At 38.3% G+C, this 23,112-nt stretch overlaps 1 protein-coding gene across 1 annotated transcript in view; it reads right to left on the minus strand.

Moving 5' to 3' along the window:
- Window positions 1-3,063: 3,063 nt before the first annotated feature.
- LOC139742342 (mRNA-decapping enzyme 1B-like) overlaps window positions 3,064-23,112 on the minus strand; it is a 150,667-nt gene continuing 130,618 nt past the window's right edge. Inside the window, exons 5-11 of the mRNA XM_071652920.1 lie at window positions 12,762-12,879; window positions 8,704-8,830; window positions 7,903-8,046; window positions 7,028-7,203; window positions 5,268-5,747; window positions 4,066-4,317; window positions 3,064-3,153 (exon numbers count right to left, since the gene is read on the minus strand). Coding sequence (XP_071509021.1) covers window positions 3,085-3,153; window positions 4,066-4,317; window positions 5,268-5,747; window positions 7,028-7,203; window positions 7,903-8,046; window positions 8,704-8,830; window positions 12,762-12,879 — 1,366 coding nt within the window. The 3' untranslated portion in view covers window positions 3,064-3,084. The remainder of the gene's footprint in view (window positions 3,154-4,065; window positions 4,318-5,267; window positions 5,748-7,027; window positions 7,204-7,902; window positions 8,047-8,703; window positions 8,831-12,761; window positions 12,880-23,112) is intronic.

Below are 23,112 nucleotides of genomic sequence, written 5' to 3' on the forward strand. Positions count from 1 at the left end.
GCTAGCGCAAATTCTAAGACCCGTGAAAATATCTTCACAATTTTCTCTGCACATTCTGAATGGGTTGACTATTGTGCAGAGTGAATTCCAGAACCCGCAAATATGTTTTGAGCTGCTCAGCATGAAAAATTAATCACGCAAAAATATCAACGTTTGCAGTATGACATGTTCTGTCTCCACCTGCCCGGTTGCAATTTAATTCTATAACTACTAATGACAAATGTTTGTTCATAATGGTGAAGATATTTTGAAATAGTGGCTCTGAGAGCATTAAGCATAATATGACAGCACAAGCTTTCCCTATTGTCTGATCAAGAGACATGAGTTATGTTTAAACATCATCAACAACAACAACAACAACAACAACAACAACAACAACAACAACAACAACAACAACAGAATCATCATCATCATCATTATCACCATCAACAAACAGACCTTTGGGTATCCAATCTTGTATGGAGCACTCAACATAATTTTGTTCAGTAGCCCATCCTAATAATTCTGACTTTGATATTACAACTGCGATTAATAAATGCAACTGGCCTTTCTTTGTAAAAACGCAACTTTTCTTGCTATCAATCTTTGCTTATTTGTCATTTACAATGTAAAACAGCTCTCTGATAAACACCGCCAACTTATTCCAAGAACCTCTTCTTTGATCATATTACATTTGCTGGATGACACTACCAAAACATAGCATCAGCATCATGTAAAATGCTGCATACAATCGATGGCATACATCTACGATGCTGTCCATGGAATAAATATAATATTAATATGCAAAGGCAGGTCATGCTTACTACCATGCAAATATTCAATACAAAAAAGAAAATGAAATGAGTGAGAACCATATATCACATTATCTGCTCCACTCAATAGCCACAGTCTTCAATCATCACTTCATATTACCAGTATGCGTGATTTCTCTACGCATAATGAAATACAGTGCTCTGAACTGTGGCTTAGTATCTATAGAGTACGGTATACATTTTTTCCCCTGCTAGATAATTGCAGCTTTGTTACCTTCGTATATCATTATTTTATACCAATGACAACTTATCACAGAAGATTAAAAGTACATTTCAAATATTGCGAAGGGGAGTATAAAAACAAAATCTCTTACAGATGAAAGAATCATACATATTTCCACAGTTACAAATTCAGTTTGCCTCAGGCATCTCTCAAATATATTTTTCTGTTAAAACCTTGTTTATATGATGTCATGCCATGGTGGCTAATATTTGTAAATCATGCAACAAGAAACAAAGCTAGTTTAACAATACCAGAATATATGAATTGTGTCTATAATTTGAAGTACCTTTCAACCAAAACTAAAATGTGATTATCTTTCCCTTCAATCAAATCGAAATCTTGATGTTAAATTCCCCTGCATTAAATTAAACGTGTCTCATCAACAGATGTCTCTATGTGGATTTTAAGTGCTTGAAATATGATGTGCATCAATGAATACAGCATGAAGTTGTAATGTAGAACCAGTAGCTAAAACCCTGGAATTCATCCTGCTTAAGATGCAATGTGCATGGCAGAGTTTCACTGCACATCTCTCTTCTTTTCGTATAATTGGAGTCAAGTATTTAAAAAAATGTTAAAAGTCAATGAAAGTTAATAAAAAAGAGACAAACTGAAAAAAAAAAATCAGTGCTAAACGGACTTGTCACTGGACTGCCATATATAGTACTAGTGATTAGGTGGGGATAGTCTGCACCACAGTGTGGCTAAGATGTTTTACATTCAGTGCTTCTTTCACGCACTTTCATGCAAACTGCGCTGTATATCTTGTATTGTCCTTTGTCTGCTTGTAGTTTTGAGTTACAAAGAGATCACCCTTTGCCGTCAGAAACTGATAGATCATCAGCAATATTGGACAACATTGTAAATTCAACAATTTCCCTTCTTTGTTTGCTATTAATGGGAAGAAAATTCAGAAGGTGACTACGGTAAATGTTCTGAAACTGCACTTCCACTCTTCAGGTGCAAATCTGAAGTGTAGCAATTTTTTACTATGAAAGCGCAGAAGTGCAGTAACTTTTACGCACAGTCAGACAATTACAGTAGTTGTTCGGCATGTAGCAATGCCAATCTTATGACTGCTCTGCTTCAAGTAACCTTCTATGACCTTCTCTGCTTCAAGTAACAATGCAAAACCCTAACAATGTGTCAGTGTATCAGCAACAGATATGCTGTATAAACTTGGAATACCCTGTGCAAACATTGTTAGTGTGGGAATGCAGTAAAGTATGAAAATGAGACGCATCATCGCAAGTTCCAGTACAGCCAAGAAATGCAAGAAAAATTTCACTCATTTGAAAATTTAATAAGCTATCAATGATGGTATTGAATGAGTTCCTGATTCTGGTAGTCTAAATTACAAGACAGATAGTGCTTGTGAAGTTGCTCTCATTTGCTCTTTTAAAGAGACAAATGGCTTTATAAGTGAACTTGAAATACAGATTGTATATGAAGAATATTACGTTGACACATATCACAAAACCAGTGTGATTGGTTCTCTCATATCAATTCACAAAAATGCATGAACTTGTAATTTTGGATACAAAATCAATAGTATTTTTCATGGAAGCTTTTAAATGATCCAATCAGTTGGTATGGAAAGAAATTACAAAAATACAAATTTCATTGACTTTGTGGTTTTCTGTTAAAATACCTTTTTCCCAAATTTTTCATTTATATGTTAGCTTCTATTCCAGTATTTTGATTCATAGAAAAAAAAAGTGTTGCACTTGAGGTTGATTCTTCCTTGACGAAGCAAAAAAGTAATTATAGAAGAAATTTGTATCACATCTACTGTCACAATGCATGCACAAGAAATGTGAGCACTTAAAAACCTTGTTTTTCAATTGTAAATACAAATAAAATTGACCAAAAAATATGGCTGTTAAATAAAAATCTAAAATATGATGCAATTCTCCAAGAAATCCAAGTTCTCGAGCAAGATGCTTTTTCAGTTCTGCTGAAATATGGCAACAATCTAGCATCTATATTGTGGTTGTATTAATGCTCAAATCCAGGGATTGGCATGTACGGATGTCAGTGGTGCATATCTTAGGGTGGGAGACGCTGGGCAGATTTGGCATACGCTGAGTGAATCTTGGTCACGAAGTCATCATCATTCTGAAAATACACAGAGAGATCTTAGTGGTAAAATTCAGCAAAATTGGATCAATACAGCTGGAAAGCAGTATAAGGTTAATTTCTGTGTAATTTCTATTTTTAGGCATAGCATGGTTGCCATTACAAGGTAATAATAAGGATATTTTGGGAAAGTCCAGACTCACGGCCAACATTGAAGAGTACCTTTTTATTTTTTATTCTTAACTGAGGCATTTTATATAAAGATTCTTACTCCATGACAAATGACTCCTTGATAATATTTCAACCTGTTCCTTATAGGAACCTGGTATACCAGGTTCCCAAAAATGTAGAGAAGAGTGTCTGAAATTGTGGCCTACATTTATGTTTATTAGTGTTTTGCTGAACAGGAAAAATTACCCTGATTAGTTTCTTCTGTCAAAATTGTGTTCTCTTTCTGTATAAAAGCTGTGTGTATTCCTGTCAAAATTCTCCTTTTCCAATGTAGAAGTGCTCTTGTTTTGCTATAAAACTCATATGAAGAAATATGTAGTAATCAAGACTGAGCTTACTAGATTTTGACTTTCGCTGATCCAATATGGGTGCCCTCATAGTGTATAACAAAAGAGTTTGTGAGTCTAGCGCACGCTCTATAATTCATATCTCACGTCCAATCAATATTTGCATTGTTCAATGGCACATGTAGTTGACCATGGAAAGAGGATACATTAATTGCTTGACTGCTTTCACACCGGTGATTTACCAACCTGTCCATTCTTTGTCTAAGGCAAAAAGAATGTTGTTTAGGGGCACTGAAGGTTCTAAAAGAATTGTTGAAGGAATGGGTTAAGTTCTTGACATTATCTTTTTTGTCACTACTTCCTCTAAACCACCTCCTCGCTTCTGTCAATACCGTCGAATTTTGGAGAAACAAGAGTAAAACATTTGCCAAACCTGAAGCAAGTAAATCAAAGTCTGTGCCAGCTCCTCCTTGGTGAGCACTGTCATCGGCCTTCTCTGTGACAATGGATCAGTCTTTTGTCCTGATGCCTGGCCCTGGATGCCTTGGGATGTACCACTCAGTTTGAGGGGTGAAAGTAAAGTGGTGGCTGCTCCCCCAGGCTCAGTAGATGACCTGGCTCGAAGGACCTCTGGTGTAAGGAGGCTTGTGGGAACTCCAGGGATCGTGGTAGGTGGGGATGGTGTCTTTAAGAGTACAAAGGAAAAGGAAAAATGTTTTTGCTACAAAAGCAACACATAAATACTTAATTCATTGTGTACATTTAGTTAACATTACCATGGAAGTCTGTTAAATCAAGAGTTTGCTCAAAAAGGTCACAGAATTCAGTCTTTGATTTTCTAGGTGCCCCCCTCCCCCCCCCCAAAAAAAAAGAAAAAAAGAAAAAAAGAGAGGATTGTTGCACAGTCTCACATCTCTGTATACTTTAGATATGATGTCAGGTTTTATGGATTGCTACCATAAACGCAAGAACATAATGACTGCTCTACAAAAACAGAAGTGGCAGCAACAATTTTGAAAGTGTAGCAACAAAAACCAATTGCAATTTCAGACAGCACAATTTATTACAATTCCTTCACAGGGACAGATACCTATGTATACTGTTTGCACTTATATCTGTATACTGCCATCTAGTGTTGAAAGTGGAACAATCATGTAGTGAGTGTTGTGGTACCCAGTGTCAGAATAGTGAGTTTAACTTTACTTGCTTTAATACACGCTGCATACTGAATATCACAATCTGTACAAATGAAAAATTTAAAGTGTAACCTAATGTGAAATCTCTGAAGGCTGCATGACCAAAAGGCTTTGCTTTTCAAACACTGACTAGGACATTCTAATTGTCTTGATGTGGTGTTATTTTCTAATTGAAAATGATGGGACATGTATGGAATGGGACATGTACAGTAGCTTCATGGCTGTTCCTTAGTGCCTAATGCATCTACACCTAATGTCAAATGGGAAGATGAAATACAAAGGAAATGTATAACAGAAGGTCACTGTAAGGTCCTATAATTTCAATGTTCATGGTGTCACCATAGCAATCAAACTTGAAGAGAGTAAATCCCTAATCCATTCATGATTGATTTTGAGCAGACTTCATTCATGGTTTCTGACAAGCTTTAATGAAAGATACCTTTCTACTGTCCTTCGGACCTGGGAACAGCTGCTTCATGGCTGATGGTATCCTGGTTGGTTCTTTGGCGTCTGGTGCAGGCTGCGAGGCCAAAATGCTCGGTGTAAGAGTGGTGGCAGATGGTTTCATCAAGTTCACAGCCGGCGTTGTGCTTGATTTTAACTTCTCCAGCAATGCCTGATTCATGTCCACCTGTGGTGCACTCGACTGCTTCTCCGGTACCGCTGATGCCCCCGGTTGCTGAGGGACACCCTTTGGGGGATCAATGGTGCCACCATCGGTGGTGACATCACCTGCAGGGGGCGCCACTGGCACTCCCGCATCTGGACCACTTTGGAGTCTAAGGAGTAATCGCTGGAGATGTTGTGATGACTCAGCACTGGATGGTGCACCGGCGGTACCAGCGGCGGCTGCCGTAGGTCTACCTTCAGCGCCTCCTCCAACCAGCTGCAGTCTCTCTATGCTCTCTAGACTCTGCACCTGTTAGGTAATGATTGTTCCAATTTCATGAAATTATCGGTCAATTCAACTTGAACACATGCAACAATAGCTATACATGCATATCACCCTACATTACAGTGACTTGATAACCATGTTGATCCTGCGTATGATATGCATGATAAAGCTGAACTATGACATTGTTGTACCATGACTATTGGAGCAATACACCTTAGATAGCACTTATGTTCTTGCAGTGGGAAACATTCACACACACAAAAATTATGTTCAGTTCAATATAATCACATCTTCCTCCCTGATATGGTTCTCACTCTGAAGCCCCGTTTTAACAGAGCCTTTTTATCATGACAATGTCCTTGTAACATCCGCATAACTTGTCTTTACCCGGCCTGTTAACCCGTTGAGGACGAGTCCTGAGTATACTATGGGAAATGCGTGTTGTAGCAAAATCAAACCGTCCTCAACGGGTTAAAATGTTCCCCACAAAATGTTGCTCGAATGTTGTCGCGGTAACTTTTGCCAAATTCTACCCAGGGTAATTATCGCGACATTACCCTGACATTACCCTGACACTATTTTGGACAACTCTTCTGTTACAATGCAACTGTGGTAACATTCTTTTGATACATTCAAAATGCATGGACAACATTGCAGACAGAGTATGATTGATACACTGTGCACCGATCACATGCATGGACTGTAACAACTAATCTCTATGTAGTTGAGATCAGTGACTGTAACCATGTTTCGTTTACAGACATGCAGTGCATCAGTGGACACACCCCTTTCCTAGAAACCTACCTGGAGAAGGTTTTCGGTGTATGCCTGTTAAACGGTACCCCTCACTCTCTCCTACAGTTTTATTGTATGAGGTGACAAATTTTTTTCTCTTGACGTTATCGCAACATTGTTGCATTAAGGTATGTTAAAATGGAGCTTGAGAGTCTAAAGCAGGCACAGGCTGTGGTATATAACAAAACCATAGACAACTCACTTCTTCCACTTCAAGATCTACATCCCTTTGTGTCTGAAATGGAGCAAATTCTTGCTTGTCTGTTGAATTTCTGAGGGGTGTTTCTCAGTGTCCTGTGTTGTTTATGTAGCATGCTTTGTTCCACTACGCAATGCTTGTTGTGATTTATCAATGCATAATATGTAATGTTGCTACCACATCTACAGAACTAACACTGAGCAGACATATGAATTCACTCTGAGACATGCACCACGCCACATCCCCACTCGCCAAAAGCCCTCAAAGACCATGGTGTCTCCATCAACAGAAGTAGAGCAATAATCATCACCTCCATTTTCTTGCCACCGGTGGGACCGCTTTCGACGGCCGTCGTGTGCAGCTTCTCCAGACTCTCCACAGTGTGGACCTGGCCTAACTCCCTGACCACTGGCTGTGACCTCTCATCTGACCCCTGGGACATCAGTCTCTGGAGGACCGGTATCACCTGCATCCCTTCACCTTGACCTGGTAGAGAGGATGACAAAATTTGTCACTCTAACCATGGACCTGTGGGTAGGTATATGCTCTTATTCACATGTCCCTTCAATTAGGAAAATTGATCAATCTGCAATCTCACATTTTATGTCCCTCTCCCCCTCCCCCCCCATCCCCCCATTGGGTTATTATCATATTGCTTTTGAGAGAATATTTCAAGACTTTTATACCACCGCAAAAGAAAGAGAGAGAGATTACACTGAGGGTCCTGAAAATCTTTTTGCTGCCCTGTGAGTAATATCAGCTTTAGATGAACAACCTCAAATGTGAAATTGCAAAAAGTAATACCTATTTGAAACATTTGCATTTTTCATATGGAATTATTTAATTGTGGTTCCATTGGGCATGTGATAACAATTTCCCTAAAATAGAGGATTAAACCTCTCACACTTAGTACATAATTCTTCAAAATGTAACTGACTGTCAGTGACACACTGTTCCAACTTTGTTACGCATATCAAAATGCTGAATACTCCATATCAAGTTTAAATCGTAAAGAAATGGCTTGGCAAGTTATGCCTTACAGAGACATAAAGTTGTTATTTTTTTTTTAAAATGAGAATTTGAAAAGAACTTAATAAATAAAGCATCACATCATGGTACCAGCCAACAAGCCAGCTTGTGCCAGAGTTTGCACCATGACATTGAGTTTCCATGGCAACCACTCACCTGAAGGACCGGCCTGAGCAATGGATGTGGTGCTACGAGTCTCCTGCATACTGACGGACCGCTGGAAGCGGGGCCCCATGGGACTGGTCTTGGGTTTGGCACCGGTCTTGCTTGGTAGGTTGTCGTCAGTCTTGGCGACATGTCCTGTAATGATACCATACAATGCACTTGACATCATATCATCGATATCTTGAACACAGAGGTGATAATATTTGAGGATGTTATTTCTGTTGCAAATATACTAGAGCTTGAAATAAAAAACATCAATAAGAATATGTTTGATCACAGCCGTATCATACTTCATAAAAGGCTGAATGATTATTTTAATTCAAGATTCCTCTTCTCACTTGTAATATGGCAATGGTAAAGTGTCATAATGTTTAGATTTGAGTACACATATTTAAATGAGGGATCAAATGTAACATTTGGTGTGGTTATTTAACAAGAAAACTCATTCAAATTCATTTATTTTGAAATCTATAGCTATGCGAACATATGGCATCAAAAATAAGCCCTACTGAACATACAACATTGGAGTGTTTAAACCATTGAGAAACATTGGGGAGAGTAGTCTAACATGATAGCTGTAATTCAGTAAAATGAGTAACACACAAAATATACATCATTCAAACTTAACGGTCAATATAAGATAATTAATTATGCACAACATTAAACATATAATAGAATATTATCAATTTCCATAGATATGATAATGATTTAATGGGGGGGGGGGGGGAGGGGAGATTTGTGTCTTGTTGTTCTAATGATGTAACGATACACTTTAGATGTCTCTCTTTTTACCTGGCGACAGAGTGCCCTTGACTGGTATGGGCCTGATAACTCTATCTCCTCCTCCTCCTCCATCTCCTCCGGGGCTAATGGGGGCTGGTCCAGCCTCTGACCCACTGGGCTTCCTCTTCACCTCCTGCTGGGACTGCAGGGAGATAAGTGAGGATAGAACAAATGTATAGATACAGGGATTACTTAATTCTATATCATATAGAAACTATATTCTGAATGTATATCATACATTGAGAAGGACAATACAAGATAGATGTTTTTAAATGAATCAATTATCTAACTAGAGAAGCACTCTGAGAGCGCACACCTCCGCCAAACAGCTCATTTCCACCACTGATCTTGTTCTTCTGTAGAGATCAGTGGTTTCTACCCACAAATATGTATGCTGAAAATCCCCCAATTTCCAAATGTAGAACCTTTTGTTACATCATCAATGCCAGCTGCGTGACGTGCCTCGCCCTGGACCAGAAACTAGAGCATGCACTCTAGTGCACCTATGAAAACCTCAAAAATACGCAGCTTGAACTCCAAAGTTCATTGATCCTACCTGCCAAAATATTGAAAATCCTTCATAAAATACATAAAAATTCCCTGATCACTACCAAAATTTAATCATGTGTTACTTATGTAATTCTCAACCTATCCTGCCAGTTTCATCCAAATCCGTTACCAACTTTTTGAGTTATTTTGCAAACGAACAAACAAACAAACAAACAAACAGCGATGAAAGCATAACCTCCTGCCTTGGCGGAGGTAACAAGTTTATACAATTGTACATGTGGTATTAACATGCATTTATACACACATATGTACAGTGTTTATACATACTGTACATACATGCATATATCCCACTCTCTCTCCCTCTTTCATAGTGTATGTCGAGTATCCCTTAACCCGTTGAGGACAAGTCCCGAGTATACTTAGGCAAGTGTCTATGACAAATGCGTGTTGTAGCAAAATCAGTCCATTCTCAACAGGTTAACCCCCCCCCCCCTCCCTCCAAAGAAAGAAAGAAAAAAAATATACACTGGGTCCTGATTCAAAGAAAGCATTATTATGCTCGCTGAAAAGATGCCTCGATTTCACAAAAATCTTATTACAAATGTTGGCAAAGGATGAGAGGAAGTTTCTTGTGGACATATGTAATAATCCAAGATATTTTAAGGTTCTAAAGGAATTACTACATGTTCATAAACCTCTGTCCTCCAAGATTCTAGAATTCCTACAAACATCATTCAGGACCTACCGAGTTTCCATATGCCATGAGTTAACTAACTAACTAGCGCTTGGACAAGGATAAGATGATAGTTTTGGAAAATGAAGGGCATTCTTCAATATTATAGGAAACCGAAACAAAATAAAACAAAACGAAACAAAATCACTCGAGTGAAAGCAGCAATATTAGAACAAATCAGTGAAAATTTGAGAAAAATTGGACAAACGATTCAAGTTTAAAATTGTCAAGGGTTTCGATACCATCATAACTGGATAAGAAAACCAATGTAATTCTAGATGTCATGTCTGGACACCAACAAAAAGAAAATATACAAATGTAAGGATAATTCCACAAACATTTTTATTTTTCATGACAAGTATACATTCCATGGCTTTGATACTGACACATGCTGAAAGTGATATTACTTCATTTGTTTTCTGAAAGAGATAAGTCAAGTGCTCTTTCATTATGCTAGAATACTGAGTAGTGAAAATATGTTGTATTTTCTTTATATTTCCTCTATACTACTGTCCAAAGATGTCATGAACTGTATAGTCTTCTTATCCAGCCATGATGGCAATGAATTTAAAAATTCATAGCTTTCGAATCGATTGTCCGGTTATCTTTTACTGATGTGTTTTACTAATGTTGCTGCTGTCACTAAATCCACATTCATAATTGGGTTTTGGTTTCCTTTAAGCACAATGTTACGAAAAAAAACCAACACCCCCTCCCCCAACCCAACAACAATGTACCCATGGATACAGATGGCTTACCCACTCTTTTGGAAAACAGAAGAAATGTTAAAATATTGATTACATGATGTCGTCCAGTCATGGATATTTATACCGTTAATATTACATTTTACACGCACATTGAAATTATGTCATTGTGACATTTTGTCTGCTTTCATTATTGATGTGACATTTATAATGATCATACAATGTATGTTTCCATCACCGCTAAGATTATTGGCTGCTGTGGGTAACTAGGTCAATGAATAACATGATTCTCTTCATAGATATTGGATGTACTCCATTCATGCCATGATAACTCTCGCTCTCACTGGCTGATGTTGTACAGAACATCTGTTGCTCAATCCTGCAATCATCCATGAATACCGCCCTCTGGTGGCCACCAAAGGGTTGCCATCTGGCTAAATCTCTCATATGCCCTCACTATGCATGGAACAAAAGTGACCCGAAGTAAAGCTCTGTACCTATCCCCCAATCATGACACTTGTGAAAGCATAGACCCCACAAATACACGTGTAGATGACATGCACTAGGCTAATGCAGATTGTGAATTTTGATCAAGGGCATTTTCTGTGCATTTGTGTGATGCTAGATTTCACGGTGATATAAAACAAATGCAGAAACAGGAACTGACATATTTGTTTTCAAAGTAAAGGAAGTACAAGCATCAATTCTGCACTTTCCTACAGCTAAAATTACCGCTTGGTGACAACTCAAAATGCAACTACTGTATATTTTCTTCATATATGATATGTACATAAGATGAAAGTGGCTCAGATATACTCCTAAAATAACAACAGCAATCTGACTGTTCTTCTCAGTTGACTGGAATAGCTCTTCCATCTCACGAAATGCTACACGTCTCTACTCTCACTAATGGCCCTTCATTTACATTTTTAAAAAAGTTTGTGGACCTTTATCACTGACCTTTAGGATTTAACAATCTTCCCACAAAAGAAATATTTCCCAATTTATTCATGGTACTCATCACACTGAATAACTTATCAGGGGACTTTTTAATTGGAAGTCATGGAGGAAAAAAAATTACATGCTGGCAATACTGTAATGACCTATTATATTGACTTTCAACCTTTCATCCCTGTCATTTCACATAAAAATAATTGTTACCTCTGCCAAGGAAGTTATGTTTTTGCGCATGTTGCTTTGTTTGTCTGTCTGTCTGTCTGTCCGTTTGCAAAATATCTCAAAAAGCTGTGAACGGATTTGAATGAAACTTACAGGAAAAATTGATAATGACACAAGGAACATAAGATTGAATTTTGGTTGTGATCCATGAATGTTTATGAATTTTTGAAGTTATTTTCTAATCTTTTGGCAAATAGGATCAAAGAACTTTGGAGTTCAAGCTGCTTGCATTAGAGTTGTGGATATGCACACTAAACTGCTAAATCATAAGAAATGCAGAGAAATTCTCAAATGCCAATTTACTTATAATAAGATTTAAAAAAAAAAAATCAATTGCCACCTTCTGTATGAATGTATATAAAGTCACAACTGCTGATCTACATTCGGAAAAAGGAACCAGCAGGAATCGAACCTGTCATCTTCTGCTTTCCAGGCAGTGACACTACCACCAGGCTATCCCTGGTGGTCTGCAGTGACAGGATGAACTTAAAACAAATACCCAGTCTGAATTCCATCATTGTTATGTTAAAAAGTCCAAGGCAGACAAGGCTTATTGAATGACAGCAAAAGAATACTGTAAAACATGATATATTCGCGGCATGAAAATTTCGCGAATTGGAGCTGACGGGCTTTCTCGCAGCATGAAATTTTTGCGAATTGCCACTGGCATCCAATGCATAATGTGCGGGCAAGAACTTTCGCACGCATTTTGATTTCACGGATGTTGGCGCTTGCGAAATTCACGAAATTAAAATGCATGCGAACATTCCTCGTTTTACAGTAGTATTGCAGAGAGACGAAGATACGTGCTATGATAATTAATCTGTCATAGCACATCGTCATCCCTCTGCATTCACATTCTTCTGTTTTCATTCAAGATGATAAATGTCTGCAGAAAAACATCCCTGGAACTTGCTGGGTTGAAACACAGGGCACACTACCTTGTACTCATGCTGGGCTTTATTCAGCATCTGCATGATGTCGACTGCCCCGCCGCCAGTGGGGACAGGAACGGGCTCTGCAAGGGGTTTCTTCTCTTGCTTGGCTACGTCCAACAGTCTGCAGAAAAACAAAAAATCACATATGACAGAAACGATGAAATCTTCATGATCCACTTGTTTATTCCTGTGTACATGCATATGCTTCTTTGTAGGATGATTCATATATTCATTTGCTAATAAATGTTTCTATGTTTTTTCAGTCTTTGAATGATGCACTGACACATACATTTGATTAAATTATATTCATTTCATGTATCAATCTGTCCATATAATCCTCAATTTATCTACCAATCAGTTTATCTTCATCTAAGAGCTCATTTAAAACTTGGTTATTTAGACAAGCTTTTTCGTAAACATTTCCTTTATTCCTTTTCTCATACCTCCTTTTCACTGGTTTTTTATCTCTGCCTCTCTTTCTTGCGCCATGAGCATCTTTTCATGATGGATACCGGCGCATTACAAGTGTTCATATTATTATTATTATTATTATGTAAATCACAGTATATTTTCTCAACACGGCAACCAATCACTGAATCTATCTTTTATGACAAAGCTGTAGATTGATCACAGAATTCTATACAGCTCCTGTTTAAAATGACAAAGAGTCATCCAGTGTTTTTGAAGCAACAGATATGTAGAAATAAGATCATAAAAAACAATCTCATAAATGTTGGCACCATAAACATAAAGGAGTTGTCTGCGGGATCCTGTGAACAATTTTTGCATGTAAACACTGCATAATTGTATTACATACTATAATATATAGCACACACTGGATGCATTTGACATCAACTCTATTTCAGTGACATCTTTATTCTTTGAAGAGTGAAAGGTCCTTGAAGAATGTGAAGAAGAAAGAGCACTGCTAAATCCATTTTTTTATTCAAATAAATTGTACATGTATTTTCAGGCTGAAGAGAAATCAACTGGAGTTGGTATGTATTACACCCTGTTTTCTGAATCAGAACAGGAGAGAGCATAAATCAAGTGTATTTCACAGTGTTTCCCATGTTATGCAGGAACTGTACTTCTCAGAAAGCATGGGAATGGATGCTTCTTGTAATACGCCATCAAACATTCTGACAAGTGTGCAATATCTTTTGCATTGAGTGTGTAAAGTGTGTACGTGTATGTATGTGTGGAATGTTAGTATCATATCACATGTCATAAATGAAATGCTACCATATGTGTTTAAATCGGTTCTAGGAACAGTACCCCCTGGAAAACCTCCCTCCGGATAACTACCACCCGGATAATTACCCCCCAGGACAATTCCCCCCTAGGGCAACTACCCCCCGGACAACTACCCTCCAAGGGCAATTACCCTCCAGGGTAATTACCCCCTAGGACAACTACCCCCCGGACAACTACCCTCCAAGGGCAATCACCCCCCAGGGCAATTCCCCCTTAGGAAAACTACCCCCTGGATAACTACCCCTCGGATAACTACCCCTGGATAACTACCCCCTCGGATAACTACCCCCTGGATAACTACCACCCGGATAACTACCCCCTGGATAACTACCCCCCGGAGAACTACCCCCTGGATAACTACCCCCCGGAGAACTACCCCCTGGGTAACTACCCCCCGGAGAACTACCCCCTGGGTAACTACCCCCAGGATAACTACCCCCCGGATAACTACCCCCCGGATAACTACCCCCCGGATAACTACCCCCCGGATAATTACCCCTCGGATAATTACCCCCGGATAATTACCCCCCCCCCCCCCCCCCCCGGATAATTACCCTCCGGATAACTACCCCCCCCCCCCCCCCCCGATAATTACCACCAGGATAATTATCCCCAGGTTAATTACCCCCTCCTCCGATAACTAGACCCCGGATAACTTCCACCCGATAACTACACCCTCCGATAACTTCCCGAGGATGATTACCCCGGATAAGCAAGCCTACAACTCCCCCTCCCCTATAACTATCAAGACGAAAATTACCCCAGGACAGTGCACCACGCCAATTACCCCCTGGGTAACTACCTCCCGGGTCATTGTCCCCCCCCCCCCCCCCCCATCTTACCTTTAATAAAAAGAATATCATTACTACAGGAAACGAAGTTCTTTGTATTATTTGCCAGGAATCACGGAGATGCCATACTGATACATCATTTTATGAAAACAACATCTTAAAGATTTACGATTTGTATCGTTTGCACTTAGGACAATTTATGTAAAAGCTTAATTTCTCCCTCTGTATTTTGACTCTATGTTCATAAAAAACGAAGCTGTCCCTTCATATCCTACCCGGTAATCCAGTAAATGTCAATGCCTTTAACCAAACTATTTTCGCTAAATCTGTATTTTCTTTTACTGTTCCGAAATTTCGGATTTCTCTTGATAGTATAGTATAAAAGAAGTTTTAAGTTTGAATGCCTTTACCATTGAACTAAAGACATTTTGAAGAAATGTTACACTTCAGAATGAGTTAAATTTTTTGCAATATTTTTTAACCACAATTGTCTATCGTTTACCACAACTCCATGTAACACTTCTTTATTTTGAGGAGCTTATATCTCATGCCTCACGTGCCCTGGTTTTGACCCATCATCTTCCTCTTCCCTCTCGCTTTTCTCTGTCCACTGTGAAGGTAGTCTATTCCTGTCATTCATAACTCACCTTTCCTCTTTCTCTCATTACAAGGGATTTATCTCGTGTGTGTTCATGTGCAGTGCACTCCCGTTAAAACGAAATGCTCAGGACCGGCAGTTTTTTTTTTTTTTTTCGTTTTAACGAAATTTCATTGTAACCGAACAAATATAATATGCATGTATAACGAAAAGAAGGAACCCACGCATAAAAAAATTTTGTTTGTTGAATCCTCATCATACGCTGGAAAGCTATGTGAAATGGGAGAATACCTTTTTAATTTCGTTTAAATATTACATTTTAAAAAGAGCATAAAGTTGTTTGTGTTGTCACACATGTGTAGAAAATGACGGTGTAGGATTTGGTTACAGTTCGCTATTCCAAAGGTTCTTTTCTTACTAAAGTACGTTACTCCGAAGACTCCTTATTCCGAAGTTTCGCCATTCCCGGGATTCCGATGGTTTGTTTATGTGAAGGTTCGCATTTCCGCAGAATCATCATTCCGAAAGTTCATAATCTAGATCAAAATAATATATTGTTCATTTTCCGAAGGTTCGTTGATCTGAAAATGAAATGAGGTTCGTCATTCTGAAGGTTTATAAATCAAAAAAAAAAAGAAAAAGGTTCACTAGTCAGAAAGTCCGTTGTTCCGAAGGCTTTTTCATCCGAAAATGAAATAAGGTTCGTTATTCCGAAGAAATTTTGTTAATGAAAAAAAGGATGAGAAAGGTTAGTTATTTCGAAGATTTATTTATCTTAAGACGATTATAAAGATTGCAATTCTTAAGTTTTGTTAGTGTACTCTCCTTTTTCCACCATGGATTAACGATACTTTTTGTAATGTTCCGATTAACGAACGTTTTTGAATTCCTATCATTTTCGGACTAACGAATCGTATAAGAATAAGAATAAGGACCATATTTTATTATCGAATTAACGAACCTTTGGAATAACGCCAAAATGTGCTTAATAACAAACCCTCTTTCATTTCCGAACTAACGGACATTTAGTTGTATCAGAATCTGTGTGTTTTGTATTAAAGGACTTCGGAACAATGAAACAAACCTTATCTGAATTCAAATTATTTTATTACAACAACGCAAGTTCCCCTCGGAAACTGTGCGTGATACACGGAGTGAACATTTAATGATGCGTTCGCTCATGCAGAGACGCTTTAATAATGCTTGTTCCGCTACGCATTTTCGAATGCGATCCGCATTTCGTTATAACGGAGCGCATTTCTTTTGTTTTTCTTTGTCAGTGGCGCTCGGAAAAGACTTCGTGATAACGAAAATTTTGTTATAACCGTCTTCGTTATAAGCGAATTTTGTACCATAGACTTTAATGGCGATAATTTTGGGACCAGAAGTTTTGCTTCGTTATAACGAAATTTCGTTATAACCGTGTTCATTGTAACGGGAGTGCACTGTATCTTTATTTGTGTACTTCGTCTCTGTCTTAATTTGCTTTCTTTGCATTGTTTCATCAATTTTGTAACTATTTTACTGTTATACCGTTAACGCTCATTTCAGAATTGCCCTACTGCATTATTGGGCATATTAACAACTAGTATATCAAGGATGTGGGAAGAGATTGTCACCTCCTTGGTATGATCACTGCAGAACATTACCTCCCTTGACAATTACTCCTTATTAAAATTAGGCTCCAAACAATCACCCCTCTTATAATAACTCTCCCCCAGAAAATTACGTCTCTCATTGTTATTTTCGAACACATTAGCTATTTGAATTGAAAAAAAAACCCAACATTTTTTTCATATCGTCTGGTTTTGGTCGAGACCTAACTTCAGGTTTTAAACATCTTTTGGGTGAGATAATTAGAAACCCCTTACGAAATATTAAAGAGCATGTTATTCCAAGAAGGATTCAATTTTTTGAGAAAAAAAAATACTCTTGAAATGGCCGGGATAAAACAGAGCAGCCCTATAATGTAAAAAGGATTCTGTCAACTACAACTCTCCCTAGATCTATTCAAAAAGAGGGTGCAGGACAAAAGACTTCGTTAACAACTAGGGGTGTTTTGTAAAAAAAAAAAAAAAATACCGTTAAACTCGTAATATTTTACTCTTTCTAATGAGACTAACTTATATTTGAACTGGATTTCCTCTTAAAGTGTCGAGAACATTTAATTTGAAAACTAGCACAATTCCACTTGTATGTAAAACAAGCTGTAATTTTACTCTCATGACAGATTAGGGCACCTTTTGATAAAAGTTGCCAGTTATGACATCTTGTTAGTATCTAATAATTTCAATAAAACCATGGGTTCTGCTTGATTGATAAGCTCGAGTCACTGACTTGTTACCATGGACCTGCTTTGATCGACCTACAACGATTGGTAATTGTGTGGAACTGACAGCTTGTCAGGACTGATAACTTTCATAAAACCGTGCCCGGATCCTACCAGAAATTATGGCTTTATATCGAAGAGTCCCTCGCTAATGTTAAGGGAATATGAATTGCAGTGAAATCAACTCTCCTTTTCTTATGTTTATCGTCTATCATGTGTTATAACGGTAGAAAATAAATGACAAGCCAAAAGAGTGATGACAGTGTAAGAGAAAGGTGCATCTTCTGATATGGTGTTATGAACTTATGGAAAATATATGACGGGTGGTAACTTTCGGGGGGCGGGGAGGGAGGGTTGTCCAGTAGGTAAGTATCAGGAGGGGGCGGGGGGGGGGGGGTAGTAATCCGGGTGGTAGTTATCCTGGGGGTAGTTATCCGGGGAGTAATTATCCGGGTGGTAGTTATCCTGGGGGTAGTTATCCGGGGGGTAGTTATCCGGGGGGTAGTTATCCGGGGGGTAGTTATCCGGGGGGTAGTTATCCGGGGGGTAGTTATCCGGGGGGTAGTTCTCCGGGGGGTAGTTACCCAGGGGGTAGTTCTCCGGGGGGTAGTTATCCAGGGGGTAGTTATCCGGGGGGTAGTTATCCAGGGGGTAGTTATCCGGGTGGTAGTTATCTGGGGGGTAGTTATCCGGGGGGTAGTCATCCAGGGGGTAGTTACCCAGGGGGTAGTTATCCGGGGGGTAGATGTCCTAGGGGTAATTGCCCTTGGGGGTAGTTGCCCTAGGAGGGTAGATGACCGGGTGGTAGTTTTCCTAGGGGGTAATGGCCCTGGAGGGTGATTGCCCTGGGAGGGTAGTTGTCCGGGGGGTAGTTGCCCTAAGGGGGAATAGACCTGGGGGGTAATTATCCGGGTGGTAGTTATCCTGAGGGTAGTTGCCCAGGGGGTAAGTGCCCGGATACGGTTTAAATCATTAAGTTCTTATTTCTACTTCGACTGTGCAAAAATCATCACCAGAAAAGAAAACAGTGGGGGTTTTTTGGTGACCACATTATGCAAATTTTGTTATTTTGTACGGTAATGTCAATTTGAATGACTGTCTTAGGTATCATTTCAATGAAACTGAATTAAACATTGAATATCAAAGGGGAAAAAAACCATGTGTATGAATACAAATGGAACACAACTGTTGAATTCCCAAAACACATTTGGATTCTTTCTATATGTATAATTTATTTACTTGGAATATAAAGGCAATGAACCAACTGGGGAAAGGAGGCTGCCACAAAAGCAACAGGCTGCTCTGAGTGCTACTCAAAATACATAATATGCAGACAGAGTCCAGCAAAAGGCACATAACCTTCTGGAGGAGATGCAACGGTGTGATGCATGAATGGAGGAAGGAAAAGCAGACTGTCTGCCTCAAATGAAGCATAAAAATCTCACCGGGAAACTTGAATCGCAACCCAAAAGACAAGACTGAGATGTATCATTGTGTTAAGAATGGTGAGATGGGATGAATAGATTTGACTAAAAGACTGAATGTTAGCTGGACTTACTTCATCTTATTCATTTATGTTCATTTTCAACAAAAAATATATATAAATATAAATGTACAAGACATCATGTTAATAGAAAATAACAACATGCATATTTTTGATATGACAAAACAGTTATAGTATAGTCAAAATATGGCAGGTTGTAAAACAAAGATGCAAGATATTCGTGCAATTTGAGAGATTTTTGACAACACACCTTAAAGCAAATCACAGATAGTCAATCTATTATATGATATGTCTTAGCTTTTTGTTTTGTTTTGTTTTGTTGTGTTTGTTTGTTTTCTGTCCATGTCTACACTTTGTACTTAAATCAATTATTTTGTGCTTACTCCTATAGAAGGAAACTTCTTTAAAAGGCCTTTTGGCCTTCATTCAAGTTTTTTTTTTTCATTTTCACATATATGATATCATGTACATGATTTAGATTTTTTTTGGGGGTACCATATTGTAAAATTCAATACTGTTGCATTGTTTTATCAGAAAATGAGATAAATAAATGAATTGAATTGATTATTTACTTAATAATGCTGCATATATTAAAATGTTGAAAGAGAAATGGATAGATTATAGTAATATGAAGGCAAAACCAGATTTAAAAGAGTGATGAGTGGAGGGATTGATCCACAGATGGAAGAATGAATAGAATGTGTGATATAGTAACAAAAACTTTATCATCAAAATACTGTAAAACGAGGAATGTTTGCCTGCATTAAATTTCACTAGAGCTAAGACTCATGAAATTAAAATGCACACAAAAGTTCTTGTCTACACTATGTGCATTGAATTTTAGAGGCAACTCTTGAAAATTTCATGCTGCAAAAAAGCCGTTGGCTTCAATTCACGAAAATTTCATGATGCGCAAATATCTTGTTTTACAGTAAGTTGTCAATGATAAACTGAGAAACACATGAATAGCTCATGGATGGACTTGAAAGAAATATATAAAAATTTGAAAAATAGTAACAAACATATCAAGAAGAGAGCTGATTGCTGTAATAAATGAAAAATGGGTATAAATAATCTAAAAATCAGAAATGCAGAAAGACAGATGATAGACAAAAAAAGATGGAGGAAGGGAGGAAGAGAGAACAGTGGAGAAAGAGAGAGAGAGAGAGAGAGAGAGAAGGATGGAGAAAAAAAAGGCAGAGAGTAATTTGTCACATAATTACAAGGATACAAGCCCTGTCACAGGCAGGAATGGATTAGTGCAGACTTGGGAGAGGAAAGCAGATGTTTCCACTTCCTGTTTGGGGGAGAGGGATAACTCAACAGCAACAACAACAACAGCAAACCAGCTAGCCAAGCAGAAATGAGTTATCCTCCTCACAAATTAAATTAAAGGAAAAAAGAAGGAAATTGCAGCATATAGATTTTCTCAATTTTTTTGCCATTTCCTAACAATGTTTCTGCAAATAATCAATTTTATGGATATCTCCAGGGATGAAAAGCATTCCAGCAGACACTGAGGGTATCTGTTACTCCTACATGGTGAAAGCCTTAATTGGAAATCATTGTGATTGTCCTGGACATGAAAAGACTATTTTTTTGTAACTTAATAAAGTGACTACCCGTGTACTCACCTGGAACTTAAAAAAAAAAAAAAATCAATTTATGATCCTTGCGCGATGTGACAAGGATGTATCAAACCCTCTTATTCCACGACAGCTTGTTTTTGCCATTTAAATCACATCAAGAAAAAACATATATGAAATTTTTCATTCACTTTCGGTCGACCAGAGTGACCCCTGGGAATTTTTAAATTATTTATCACAATTTAAAGCCATCCCAAGTTTGAATTCAACAATAAAATGTGATAGAATTGAGGGATGACACTTTATAGAGTCCCATCAATGCCTATCCATGTAAGCATTTTGTTTTTCAGCATTGGCAATCAGGATGAAGCATGAGAAGAATCTTGCTAAGCTCTGCCTAAATCGTAACTGATAACAAAAGTGGACATTATTGCATCTACTGCCTGATATGTCGACATCCCCAAAACTTTCAAGATAGGTTCATGTATCCTTGTAATGTAATCTTGGTTAAAATACCAGATAAGCATATATTTTTGGTGATACAGAAAAGTTACATCATGCCCAACAATGCACTGCACACTTTTGACAGGCACGCTGAGTTGGAATCCACCAATTTTGAAAGCATTCTTAGCTAATTCTTTTCCGAGACTCCATGAACTTCATAGACTTTGCATATGAGGGCAAACTAGGCATCCATAGGTAGTGAGTTAAGAGAAGACCCCTTTGTCTAAAGTATATTTCTGTGACAAACACACCAAATGGTTACCCTTTTATGCAGCGGTAAACTATGCTTCATACAGTCGCTGGATCTTACACTGTACTTGCAGAACATTGTTTGGGGTCTATCAGAAAGGTGGGCTCAAGCAGGCATGGAATGATAATGGTAACAATATCAGCCTAGCTTTGATTCTGGAACACACACATATGTCAGAATATTAATAATTCTCATGGCTGGCTGACTGAAAGATGCCCCAAGTATTAAAAAAAAGAAAGAAATATGTCTGATGTAATTTAAAGAATATCTTCAACTTTTATTACATGCTCAAAAATTCAAAATTGTGCTAGCCTGCTGCACAATATTAACTACAAGATGAGATATTGTTTGTAAATGAAGACCTTTAAAAAATAGGAGGAAACAGAGATGCTTCTTGACAAGTGATTGCCAACCACTCAGACAGACAGGGCATAATGTTACCCAAAGTCTTTTTGTAAAATGCTGAATCAGTGAATATCTTGCAACCACCAGAGTGCATCTGGTGTACCCACATCATAAGAAATTTCTCTCACAATCTTGTTTGTTTCTTTCAAAACATCCTTTGAGCCGCCTTGACGGGAAATAATACCAAGGAATTAATTTCTTCATGCTGTCATTGCTGTCACACACACGTAAGTGCAGGTGAAAGTTATTCACCAAAGAAACAATTATACAAAAAACCCAAAACAAACCAATAAACTAACAAATGAACTTTGCTATTATAAAGCTAACAGTCATTTAATGCACACTTTCCATCTTTCATGCTCTCCACTAGGGATTAAAAAAAGAAAAACCCATGATGTCTGCACTTAAAAAACAAAAAAGCAACTCATTGAATGATAATTCAAATAATAGTCAAAATCACAAGTGAATCTCAACAGTACTAACAAACAAACATAAAAAATCTATACACTATGATCTCTACACATCTTAAAACAGTGAATGTTACTACGGAAAAGACCCTTTCTTACTAATAATTACCAGTCAATATCAGCAGACTGACACACAACGAATGAAAGCAATGTAGCTGGATTCCAAATTCACATGATTTCCACTCTTCCCCCCCCCCCCCTTCCCCATGTGAATTGAAAAGACATGTTGAGGTAAAGGGGGGCTGGGATGCTAACATGCGTGCCAGTTTGGAACAGCAGCTACGATACGATGACGTGGGAAGTGAGGTGTGGTGGCGTTCTTGCGCTCCAGCGACTTTCCTCCCGTCGCGAATGTGCGCCCGCATCGATACATCGATGAGCCACGCTTCAGCCCGTTGCCGGCGTCAGAGGAGACGCTGTCCTCCGGCAGGAAAATAGTGTCCCCCGCTTCATGTTATCACATCGACCTTGCCTTTTAACCTGAGAGCACTATTGGAGAAGAGCTTTGCAAAACAAAATCTGGCAAGCAAATGCTACAGTCCTAAAAATAAACTGCCTAGATTGCCCTTCTGAAAGATAAACAAGGACTGATTATTCTGTGTTTTTTAGTGTAGCTGTGATAAAAAAATCATGTGGCATACAAACTCAGGTTGGATTTGAACC

This window comes from Diadema antillarum, unplaced genomic scaffold, assembly GCF_040938485.1.
Source record: "Diadema antillarum isolate AM-2024a unplaced genomic scaffold, OU_Dant_1.0 seq00000998_RagTag, whole genome shotgun sequence".
In the NCBI taxonomy this organism is placed as follows: Eukaryota; Metazoa; Echinodermata; class Echinoidea; order Diadematoida; family Diadematidae; genus Diadema; species Diadema antillarum.